Source organism: Anabas testudineus, chromosome 8 (assembly GCF_900324465.2).
Source record: "Anabas testudineus chromosome 8, fAnaTes1.2, whole genome shotgun sequence".
In the NCBI taxonomy this organism is placed as follows: domain Eukaryota; kingdom Metazoa; phylum Chordata; class Actinopteri; order Anabantiformes; family Anabantidae; genus Anabas; species Anabas testudineus.
The window spans coordinates 1,335,283-1,347,500 of record NC_046617.1 but is presented as its reverse complement, the minus strand read 5'-3'; the positions used below and the strand labels follow the sequence as shown (position 1 = coordinate 1,347,500).

The 12,218-nt window shown below is 42.9% G+C and overlaps 2 protein-coding genes across 3 annotated transcripts in view; both read left to right on the top strand.

Moving 5' to 3' along the window:
- ap2a1 (adaptor related protein complex 2 subunit alpha 1) overlaps positions 1–4,551 on the top strand; it is a 28,152-nt gene extending 23,601 nt beyond the window's left edge. For both annotated transcript variants that reach the window (XM_026345072.1, XM_026345063.1), the window contains 3 exons: positions 536–605; positions 1,379–1,513; positions 2,494–4,551. In XM_026345072.1, the coding sequence (XP_026200857.1) occupies positions 536–605; positions 1,379–1,513; positions 2,494–2,571 (283 nt within the window). In that variant the 3' untranslated portion in view covers positions 2,572–4,551. The remainder of the gene's footprint in view (positions 1–535; positions 606–1,378; positions 1,514–2,493) is intronic.
- A 1,144-nt stretch (positions 4,552–5,695) lies between these two features.
- si:ch211-195b15.8 (protein phosphatase Slingshot homolog 2) lies at positions 5,696–11,697 on the top strand. The gene is made up of 5 exons (XM_026367734.1): positions 5,696–7,005; positions 7,144–7,238; positions 8,393–8,552; positions 8,708–8,831; positions 10,339–11,697. Exons 2-5 carry the CDS (start codon positions 7,146–7,148, stop codon positions 11,165–11,167), a joined length of 1,206 nt encoding a protein of 401 aa, XP_026223519.1. The 5' UTR covers positions 5,696–7,005; positions 7,144–7,145; the 3' UTR covers positions 11,168–11,697.
- The last annotated feature ends 521 nt before the right edge of the window (positions 11,698–12,218 follow it).

The window sequence follows — 12,218 nt, the reverse complement described above, 5'->3', positions numbered from 1 at the left end:
TGTCCAGATGTGCAAGCCTAATTGTGATTGCAGCCAAAGGTGCATCTACTAGATACTGACCTGAAGGGGGGTGAATATTAATGCAAACACTGATTTTTACCTCATATTTTTATTTAATTACTTTGTAGAAACCTGTTTTCACTTTGACATTTATTTTTCTGAAATGTTTTAGTTGCCAGACTTTATTGACCATGATTGATTTATCATTTCAATAAAAGGATGAAACATCCGAGGAGTAAATACTTTTTATGGGCACTGTATTATGCTGTGTTTTCAGTGGGTTTATTTTAAATATCAAAAGGAGGACCAGATCAAACGGTGCCATTTACATTGAGCAAAAAAAAAGAACCTCAAGGGAGAGACTCATGTTTATGACAAGTACACATCCTACATGTCTTTAAAGTATTTTTCTTTAACTTGATTGCTTGTGGCCATCCACAGAATGGCTCAGTGCAACTACCCCCACCCTGCACTATGAAAAACCCATATTGGGTTTCTTGGTAAAGTTCAAGTCTCCATTCTGAACTCTCCTCAGGCCTCAGCAAGAAGCACAAAAGATATTCAAGGCCAACCACAGCATGGACACTGAAGTACTTAAGGCTAAGGTACGTCCATCATTTTTCTGTAATCTTTTCTTCATCACATCAGCCACTTTCTAATAAAGTCTGTTTTAGGAACTCACTGTACTTCCAAATCTACAGCATCTAACACTTGAGGACTCCTACTGCCTGCCATGTTGTAAAAACTGTTTACGAGCAGCAAAGCAGAGAAAATCAATACATGTCAATTTCTAATTCTGAAGTGCCAACATAATGTGTTCCAAAAAGGCCACCTTCACTATCTGGAAAATTATAAAGTTACTACTTTTACTCTTCTGTGTGCCTGAGAACTTTGAATCAGATACAAACTCAAATATGCTCAATGTGCTCAAATATCATAGTACAACAAATTCAGGTGCACCTGTGACTTTCTAAACAGTGCGCTCCATAGAGGAAGAACCAGAAAGAGACACTTTTGATATAGAGACATTAAGAGATGAGTTAGCTGAAATGCAGGGTGATGAACCACAATGCAATCAGTTTAGAACAATGAAAAAAGATTATGACGACATTGTGGAGAGACACAGACTGCCTAGTGCAAACATTAGAGCAGTCATATATCAAATAATATGTTACATCAAAAAAGAAAGCACTGTGTCTGTTTGAAGAACAAAAGAGAACAGTGAATGGATGTCACATAATGTGGTCAGTTTAAGCCATTTCAGAGAATTTTTTGTGTTTTTGTGTTTATATCTTACACATGTCTGTGTAAGATATAAACAAGATTACCTCCTCTCTTCTAATGGATGATCTTCATTTTGTGTGGTTTGTTTGTGTAGCTACTGGGACTAGGAATGGCCCTGCTGGACAATGTCGATCCAAACCCAGAGAACTATGTGTGTGCTGGAGTGATCCAGACCAAGAGCCAGCAGGTTGGCTGTCTGCTAAGACTGGAGCCAAACGCCCAGGCACAGGTACTTCACATAGACGCCACTGCTTTATGTTTAGACAAGATGAATCATTGTGCCTCAATACCACCAGTGAGTTTATCTTGACAACTCTACTTCCAACCTAAATCAACTTGTCAAATATTCAAGTGAATATACTGCAGTGGGACTAGGCAATATAAATGACAGAATTCATCATCATTTGGATGTAAAATTTAAACTACGTAAACTTTATCTGTTGAGAAGACATTTATTGATAGAAGATGGATACCGCAGTCTTTAAAAAAAACAAAACAACGTATGTCCTACAAACCCACAGCAACGAGATATGAGTTAGCGGAGCAGCACTTAAAACATGTAAAACACGTCATGGACATACATCCTCAGAGGATAAGTCATGTGTTGGTAAAGAAAGCATCAGCCAGGAGCTGCGAATTCTTCAAAAAGGAGATAAACAAGATTAAGGATCTCTGTGAAACATACACAAACACAAAGGAGATGTGAGAACAATGAAGCTGATAGTGTTTGAATCTGTGAACCTTGTTACTAGGGAGAAATCCTGCTAACTGCTGCATGTAGTTTTACACTGAGTCAGCACTAGAAGACTATCAGTTGTGTTTTTGATACTCAGTCAAGCTACTTTTGATCAGTCTAGCTGTCTATGGCCGCACATCGATACATGACCCAAAGCATGTTTTTACGCATTTCACACAATTGGGCTGCCATTGCTTCTCCAATACTCATTAAGCTGGGGTTACAATTACAAGACCAACTTTTTATGTTTTGTTTAAACTTTTATTTACCTTTTTTTAATGTTCAAATTGATTAAAAACACTTGTTTTTTTCTTATCCAGTTGGTTCCTGTATGCTCTTCTTTGCAATGCTTACACGACATATGCGACAATGTACTACTAAGAAAAAGACTTGAGCTATTGGGATGGGTTTATTATCAGCTTTTTACACCTTTGAATCATTGCTCTCCAATCTGTGTGTGTGTGTATCTACAGATGTACCGTCTGACTTTGCGCTGCAGCAAGGACTCTGTGTCCCGACGTCTCTGTGAGCTGCTGGCCCAACAATTCTAGAGTTCAGACCTCTACCGTGACCAGTTCGCCCACCAGTCCCCACCAGCGAGCCCTCCTGCCACACCTCTCCTCCTCCTCCTCCTCCACCTCCTCCTCCTCCTTCCTCCAACAAAGAATCTTTGAGTAAAAAAAGGTGTAACCTACATAAGGGAAAAAGCAGCCGCTGCTAGCAGCAGCAGCAATATTATTGTCATTATTCTTGTCCCAGAATCTGATTCCAGTTCATCTTCTACTTGTTTATTAACATGATGCTACATTCTTGTTTTTGTTGGTGTTTACCTGTGTAGCTGGTGTGTGCGTGCGTGCGTGCGTGTGTGTGTGTGTGCGCGCGTGCGTGCGTGTGTGCGCATGTGTGTGCGCGTGCGTGCATTCGTGCGTGTGTCCGTGCATGCGTGCGTGTGTCCCATGGTTGTACTGGGGTCTCATTCTGCTCCATCCTGACTCCACTGCAGTACTGATGGTTTGTGTGTGTGTGTGTGTGTGTGCGTGTGCGTGCGTGTGTGTGTGTGAGAGACATTTCATTTGAAATGGGAGAACGTTCCCTTAAGCAAAACAGGAGAACCTGTTCATTGCGCACATACACAAACACACACACACACAAACAAACACTAAAATAAGCCCCCATGATTCCTTGCAGTTTTGGTGAGACCCACTAGTGAAGTGAGACCTGATGGTCCAGCTTTCTGATCTCTGCAGCACCTGCCCACACATTTCCATTAAGCATTCCCAGTGCTAACGCACTCAACGGTGTTGGGATCCTCCAGCATCTGAGCCCCTTCACTTAGTGAGGAGCCTTTTATTTCAATCAACTTCGCACACTTGTTTATGTCGTTGATGTATTTGTAAATATGTGTCAGTGGATTACTTTATTACTTTCTGAGACATTCCCATCAGGCTTGTTAAAAAGGCGAGAGGAGAAGGGCGGCACAGAATGGACGTAGATGACTGGCTACTGGGGCAAGACCCGCAGTGTTAAAACTGCCTTTACACCTGTCTGAGTTTGTCTCCTCCACTGCCTGGGAGATGCACACTTGGTTATTTGTAAAGCTGAGCCACTTGTTTTTCCTTCTTTTTGAAGGTACTTGTGATAAAAGATCACCTTTGTGCAGCTTGTTTGAGCACGTGTTTCCAACATGTGTAAGACATGAGTTCCTCACCTCAGATACAGAGCTGTGCACATTTGAGTGGGAAACTCCTGGAACTGTGGATGAGACCCAAACAGGGCTGATGACAGCTTGGAGCCAATATAGCTCCAGAGGACGCTGATCCTGACTCAGGTTGTTTGTTGAGATGTGTAAAGCCATAGCTATGGTTAGAACAGCTGCACCATGCTCACCCAAAGGACAAAACGGTTCATTACTCAGGTAGTGAAGCTCTGCCCATACCCTGCTGCACCAATACACAAGAGCTAGTCCCATCCTGTTCCTGCGTCTCCAACCAGGCACTTAAAGGAGAGATCAGCACCAACAAATCCTTTCAGTGTGCACTCAACCACTACAGCAAATGGTCACATATGTTTTTTGATGAATACATCATGCACTAACTGTTCCCAGGCTTCCCAACACATGCAAGTACTGATGTTGTGGGAGAGGACAGGATGTAAGACACCCAGATGTCCATGACAACGTACAGGGGACTTGGCGTGTGGGTGTGTGTGTGCGTGTGGGTGTGAATGTAAGCAGGTAAAAATAATAATAAAAAAAAAAAAGCCTAAAGACATTTCTAATACATGGTCACATTACAATCTGTGGCTGCACAGCAGTCATGGGACATTGAACTTTGTAGTGGAAAATGTAGTCATTTTGTCATTCTGTAAGTGTGCGTGTGTATGTGAGTTCGTATGTGCGTGTGTCTATGCAGTATCCACTAGCTAATGCAGCCTCATGTATCGGTGTTAAGAACCTGTCCAATACCTGTGTTAGAATTAAGATTTACTCTGTAATGGAAAAATGTGAAAGTAAAACTATGCCATATATCCGACATGACGCCTCCTGTCTTTTTTGCCGGGCAATGAGCACAGAGCCCGCTAGAGGACGTCGGCCCTCAGGCCCCCCTCATGAAGTCTGTCTCTTATTGTTTGGTCAGAGATATTAATACCAGGGGCCTGCTGGAGGAAATTCTCACCGGATGATTCCACTGTTGCAGCTCTGCATGGCTCGCCTACATCGCTGCTTGTATGAGAGAGCGGCATCTTCAGCTCAACCTCTCTAAGACAGAAGTTCCCGTCTTGCCAGCTGGTCTTTAGATACAACGCATCAGCATCAACGTAGGGTCCACAGTGATTATCTTCATTGCTCAACATTTGAAGAATGAATGACTTGATGAATTTTTGATGTGACTATACCGTGATGCTAGAACAGTACAGTTAGTTACAAAATAACGCTATACACTTCAATTAAAAAAACTTTATTTTGTCAGTAACTTTAATCTTTGATGCAGCACAGAATTCATTAGTAAATGTTTCTCCTTGGTGCTGTAAGTGTGTTCAGGTTGTTTTGAAGTTGTGAGTTTACTCAACAACATCAGCTGGTACAGATACATGTGGTACTGCTGTGCTGGGGGAACGTCTGAGCTGGGCGGTAATGAATTGTTGTTAATGAATGTAGAACAGGAAGCACACATAGAACTGAACAGAAAACATTCTCATAACTCATTTCAAAAATATCATTCATATGCTGCTGTATGTAAAGGTATAGTGTCCATTAGAATAGTTGTTCTGTGTTTATGTGAAGGATGGTCTCCAGAATGAAAGTAAATATTTGAGATATAATAAGGCTGCACATTTACCTGGACTACACCAAAAAAAAAAAAATGTAATATACACTAATCGACAAGATGAAAGTAACACTTGTTTATTAGAATTTAGCATCAAATCAGTTAAACGTCTGGGATTTTAATCTGGTCAGTTAAGTAGCAGAGGGGGTTGTTGATCAGTTCCAGCTGCTTTGGTGTAGCCCCACCGTAGTAGCGCTGACATGTACTGTCTGGAAGCTGTCCAACCACAATTTCCCCAAGGGGATCAATAAAGTATTATTATTATTAACAACAGGTGAACTAGAGGGGCAACAATAAGACAACCCTCAACACAGGAATGGTTTTACAGGTGGCTGTGGTCAGGGTCACTACTGGTAGCATGAGGTGATACCTGGATCCTACAGAGGTTAAACAGACAGTCCAAAGGCCGTAGAAGGTCCTTAACCCATCAACAGGACCTGTATCTGCTCCTTTGTGCAAGGAGGAACAAGATGAGCTCTGCCAGAGCAAAATGACCTCCAGCAGTCTGCTGGTGTGAATGACTCTAACCAAACAATCAGAAACAGACTTCATGAGGGTGGCTTGAGGGCCAGACGTCGTCCTGTGGGCCCTGTGCTCACTGCTCGACAGCGTGGAGCTCAATAAGCATTTGCCACAGATGAGAGCAGCGTGAACACACGTGAGACACATGAAAAGTCCGGAGAAGCCGTGGAGACTGTTCAGCTGAGTGATGCCTTGGACCAGATCTGGGAGGAGATACCTCTGGGCATCATCTGTCATCTCATTAGGAGGACGCCCCGACGTTATCAGGCACACAAAGCCTGATAAGCCAGTCCTTTGTAGGTTGTTTATTTTAATTTCCATCCTTTCATTCCTAACACATCACCCAGTCTACATCAGTAGAAATATCCAGCAGGATTTACCCAATTGAAATCTGATGTGTTTTCAAAGTGTTTTCAACAAAAAGTTGATATGCTGTGTAAATGTATAAACATAAAAACAGAATGCAATGATTTAAACATCATAACACCCAGTCTCATCCTAAACTGCTTTGGTTGAATGATTCCAAACCAATATCACATATTATCAGGGGAAACTTCAATCTCCACATGGACTCTCCGCGCAGGGCATGTAGCTCAAAGCCTGGACTCGTTCACCGACAGTCCCACGGCTCCGTTTGCAGAAGAACACAGCGTGAGGGGGTTTGTTGACAGCCTGCAGGAAAATCCTGCAAAGATGAAATGAGCTGTGCGCAGGTGCAGAGTGGTGCAGGGCGCACAGGTCCGCGCGCGCCCCAGGAACCCACCAGCCAACATCCGGATGGAGTTCCTCAGCTGAACCACATCAACAGTTCGTCATGTGCACTAAATACTGACTACAGGCTGCGCAGCCCGCTCCTGCACCATCTCACGCAGCGGCGGTGCGTCTGCGCGGCGTGTGGAAGTACGGCGAGGCGCTGATTGGCTGAAAGTGACATCATCCAGTCGAGATCTATTGTTGGAAAGAGGATGAGCTCATCGTTTAGAAGCCAGTTGAGAGGAGCAGAGAGAGGACGGAGGACGCATCAGCAGCAGCAGCAGCAGCAGCAGCAGCAGCAGAAGAAGTAGGAGAAGAAGGAGACTCAAGTGTGCAAACCTGCTCCCAGCTCGTGCTACAGCCAGAGGACCTTCACAGGACACAGTGAGTAATGAGCAGCAGCATCTGTGCTAACATTAAGAAAAGTTCCCGTCCAACATATCCTCACTCCGTGCACACATCCAACTGTTGGCTGTAAAAAACAAAACAAAACGAGCCTCCTGGTTTTGTTTTGTGCTGCAGACATGGTGTGGTCCTTGGAGAGAGAGGCGGAGCGGCCTCCGCTGTCCCTCATCCTGCCGCGGCTCTACCTCGGAGCGGAGAGCGACGTGACGCAGGTAAGAGAGGGCTGCAGCTGGAGGGGGGGGGGGAGGCTGGAAACTGACCCCACTCTCTGTGGAAACCTGTGTCCACCAGTCCAAGAACAATGTAGAAAGAAGTATAGGAGGAAACATGAGGTTTGGCATGATGAGAAAATAACTACACTGATATGGGAATATGCTACAATTTGTTTTTATAATAAATAAATAAATAATAATCTTGTAATGGACACAGGAACTCTTCTACTACTGATGATTAGACCATAATAAACAACATCAGATTTACACATAACACCTCTCAGTCAAAGTACAGACTCTAACTCAGTACAGTTGTTTTTTCAATACTCACCTAAATTGTGAAGCTTTTTCCTAAATCCTGATCGACTCTTCTAGGTGGTCATAGTCAAAAACAAGGAGGTTCAATCATGGAAAAGATTCACTGTCATAGATCCACAGTCTGTCTCTCAGGGATGGAATTATTCCTCCACAACAAACCAAAATAGTGACAGGAAATAACAGCTCAGTTACTTTACTGAACAGACTCATGTCCTTTAATTTAAATCATTATTCTGGATAATAAGGACAAAATTCAATGGTAAAAAATCTTTTCAAAGTCACTTCCTGTCGACTTTAATGTGTGTAGTACGAGAAATAACTAATAACTATAAATACTTATAATCAGGAAAAGTGTTTGAGTACTCTCCTCCTCTGTATCCCAGTCCATTATCTACATTTTGGGGCTTTTAATTCCTCTTTCTTAAAATAACCTAAAAACTACAGTAATGACCTCCAGAATTTAAGAATAAATAATATATAAGTAATAGAATTATTATATACAATGAAGTTGCATATATAAAAAACTATATTCAAATACACTGAATGAACAAATGAACTGATTTTAAAAAAACAAACAAACAAAACGCTAAGGAAATTACCTGTGGCCTCCATTGACAGCTCACATGGTACATTGAGTACGGTGTTTATCTCACTGTGGACATAATCAATCTTTTCATGCTGTAATCATTTGCAAACAAAACAACGTCCTCTGTGCTTTTCACATTTTAGATTTTTATTTATTTTATTTAGATTTTAAAGTGCATTTATGGTAGCTGAAGCTGACCTGTGAAACCATTGTAATAAACCTGTATGTGTGTGTGTGTGTGTGTGTGTAGGACCTGCTGGCCTCTCTGGGGATCTCCTATGTGCTTAGTGTGAGCCGCTGCAGCCCCCAGCCTTCATTTCTGCCGTGCTCTAGATATCTTCGCATCCCCATTGATGACTCCCTGTGGGACGACCTGCTACCCTGGATCCCGCAGGCTCTACACTTCATAGGTCAGGACTCTCACTCAGCCGCCAACACAACAAGCATCACAGGCTAACAGAGCGTCTGGCACAGAACCTGTGAAAGTGTCCAGCTGTTGATGATGTTGACACAAGCACTTGTTTTTACCTGTGCAGTGTATCTAAGTGTCACTTTGTGTTCACAGATGCAGCCATGTCCTCTGGTGCCTCCGTGTTGGTCCACTGTGCAGCAGGAATCTCCCGCTCTCCTGCTCTGGCTGTAGCTTACATTATGTACAGTCTGGGGATGGACCTGGATCATGCCTACAGGTACTGAGTCGGATCTCACCGGGCTCTAATCTGTTATATGTGCCAGTGTGACACAGTCCTGTTTTTGATTGCAACTGTTAATATTGCAACTTCATATTTTTTTATGCCCAAGAAAGTGAAAAAGCAGAAGTTGATTAGTTTTCACTACCTTTGTTAATCTTTTGGATTTTGTAAGAATAACAGACTGCTACTCAAATACAATTGTAAACAATCTCAGCAGCTCTCACTTTTCACAGAACATTACAAATACAACCAAACATTACAGTGATGCCGGGTGTCTCAGTGATGTTTAGTGCGTAAAACATGCAGGAAAAAAAGCTTTATATAGTGATTAGATGACACTTCACACATCACTGCTTAGACATTTGAACCCATAGTTACTACAGGTTTGCAAGATCCACAAATGAAACAAAGATCTTTGAAATAGCACATAAATTGGATTTTGCACCTCGGTCTTCATAAATATGCAAAGTGGGGAGTTTTTGTCCAAGTGCGCAAAATACAGGGAGGAGACGATGCAAATACAGACGCAGTGTGATTTATCAAGCCTGAAAGCTTTGTGGCTGCGATTGTGTCTGCATTTACCTTTGGAAGGCAGGTGCACACAGTAAGCTGCTGTTATTTGAAGTAGGATACAACAAAGAAATAGAAGAAGTCGTCCAAAATGTGTGTTTATCACGTCAACATATTTAGAATGAATAAGAAAAAAGTACAACCACATTGTCTAATATTCAAAATCAGGAGTTGTTAGGTAAGCTACGGGCTACAGTGTGATGGCGGGACATTCGCAGACCATACCCCTCAATTGAGTTACAGTGCCCCCCTCAACCATATTCTGAGCATTTAGTGTTGAACCTTTATTGATTAGAACACATTATATGCATGGGAATGAACATGTTTAGGACTTTGCCACTTCAAGGCATCGATTCATCTTTTTTGGTTTTTCATGGGCAAAGGAGTGACTAATTCTTGGTACGTAATACTTTTTCCAAGTGAGCTGTGATATGCTGACAAAACGTGAGGTGGAAACAGTGCAGACTACTAATTAGTCACAGAGAAGTATTTCCAACAAGTAACTCTCCTTGTATTTCAGCAGTCTTTCATTTCACTGCTTTTAGCCCCTTCTGAAAATGGGTCTCTATAGAGACCTTGTACCAAACTTCAGTAGAGTCGAGCTAAGTTATGACCTTACTATGCAGTAGAAAATGCTAATTGATGTTAAGGACGGTCACACTCACCTGTAGAGGAGCCTTAAACGAGTCTTAACCCTTGAACAGCCATTTGAAGTTGTGTGAACTGGGCAACATCCTCACAATGATGCCAGTGTCCATACAAATCTGTTACACGTTACATTGTTTGTTTTTTTGTTTCATTTTTATATCACCTGTCAATTTGCTATAATTAATGAAAGGAAAAAAGAAAACCAGATCACTGTCCTAATACTACTGACTGCACTACATATCTCGAGTAGCACTAGTAACCCACAATCTCTCTGTTTCCTTACAAGGTTTGTGAAAGAGCGACGGCCGTCCATTTCCCCAAATTTTAACTTCCTGGGTCAGCTCCAGCACTTTCAGGGAACTCTGAGCAGGAAGACCTCTAGCAGTGACCTGCACATCCAGCAGCTGGACAGTCGCCTGCCATCCATCAATGACACTGTCAACCACACACCGTCCAGTCAGAAGACGAGTGATCAGGTTGTCACCAGCCGCTCGGCAGATGTTAAGCAGACATACACAGAGAATTTCTACCACACAGACAAAACTCAACAGAGACACTCCCACGTAGATGGAAGTGAAAACCAGCAGCCTTTTCTGTCAGGAAAACCTAAGACTCTTCATTTGACTCTCAATTACAACCGGCAGCAGGTCCAGACACCATATGACATTCCAGCTCCAAATCCCTGTGCTTCTGTTAAACCAGCACCAAAGCCCACACAACTACAAGTCCCATCAGACTCTGCTTCTCTGTTAGAGAAACGCAAGAGTCTCACCCTCTCCTTGACCCCTTTGGGAATCAACCCTCCCTTCTCAGCAGGCAGCAGCCAGCAAGCTGCTGCCAAAACTGTCCACAACGGCGAGACAGGAGAAAGGCCTGAGGCAAAGACGCGGAGGGACAGTGGCTCCTGCAGGCAGACGGGGGCAGACACCCACAGGGAGCAGCAGAATCGCTCCCACAGCAAGTGCAGCAGGGCGCAGGCGAAGGAGCAAGGCCCGCTGTCGCCGTTCAGCTTCACCCTGAACAAGCTGCTGGACTGGGGGGAGAGGCTACTCCTGGGAGGGATCTATGTCCACCCTGTAAGGATGGGACAGCCTGCACTGCCGTACAGGTGCTGAGGGCGCTGGTGGGTTCAGGAGGGGAGCAGCTGATGTTTAAATCTGTGCATGTTAGGCAGAAGGAAGCAAACCCACAGGAGGAGCAAACGAACATTTGTCTCGTATTTATTTATTTATTGCAGAGCTGAACATAAGAACCACACACACATCACATTTATTACATGTTAACACTGCTCAGCTTGTCTGGTCGTTTGTAAGAGGCAGTTTTTAAAAGACTTGAAAAGAGTTTTGGCACAATGGCTTGAAATGTATTTACTGATAATTAAAAGTGATATTTCAACTGTATCATATTGCTTTTATTCTCTGCGTAGCCCATGTACCGTACTGAGGAGCTATACTCGTGTGCCTGTGTGTCTGTGTCAATGCAAGTACATCACCTTCACACTACTTAGCAGTGGACATTCTGTGGTCTCAGTTATCTCCACTGAGATAAATGCAACACAGAAAAGAGAGAAGATGTCAGAGAACATGTTCTGCACAACCACCAGTTGATCCAGGTACGGACTCTACACAAATCAAATCAAATCACAACTACTGTGCTCTGCAACTCTGTGATGTGTATTTGTATTTCTGGGGAAAAGCACATCAGGCTATGACACAGGGCACGCGACCGTGTCTACAGCATAGCTGCAACACAGAAGCATGTAATCAAGTACGTGAATATGCTTGCTGCAGTGATGTTGCAACACAGTATTACTGGAAATGTGTAAAAATGATCATAGCTATGTATTTATTCATATTAATTATAATATTGAAATAGTTTCAATGAGCTTACACACTGATCTCTATCTCTCTGTAGGCTGTCCCCTGTAACGTGCACCTGAAACAAAAAGATGGATCTGAAAATATAGGTTTGTGCATTCTTTGTGTGTTCTCCTTTTTTAAATGAGTCATAAGACGACAACACTTTTTATCATGGTATTACAGTATGACCTATAACAAGACCTGCATGTGTGTGTGTGTCCATCGTGGATGATGTCGGCTACTTGTTCCCTTGTTCACTCAGCTTCAGGAGCTACGAACACGTTTGAGCTAAAGCTTAGGTATGTGT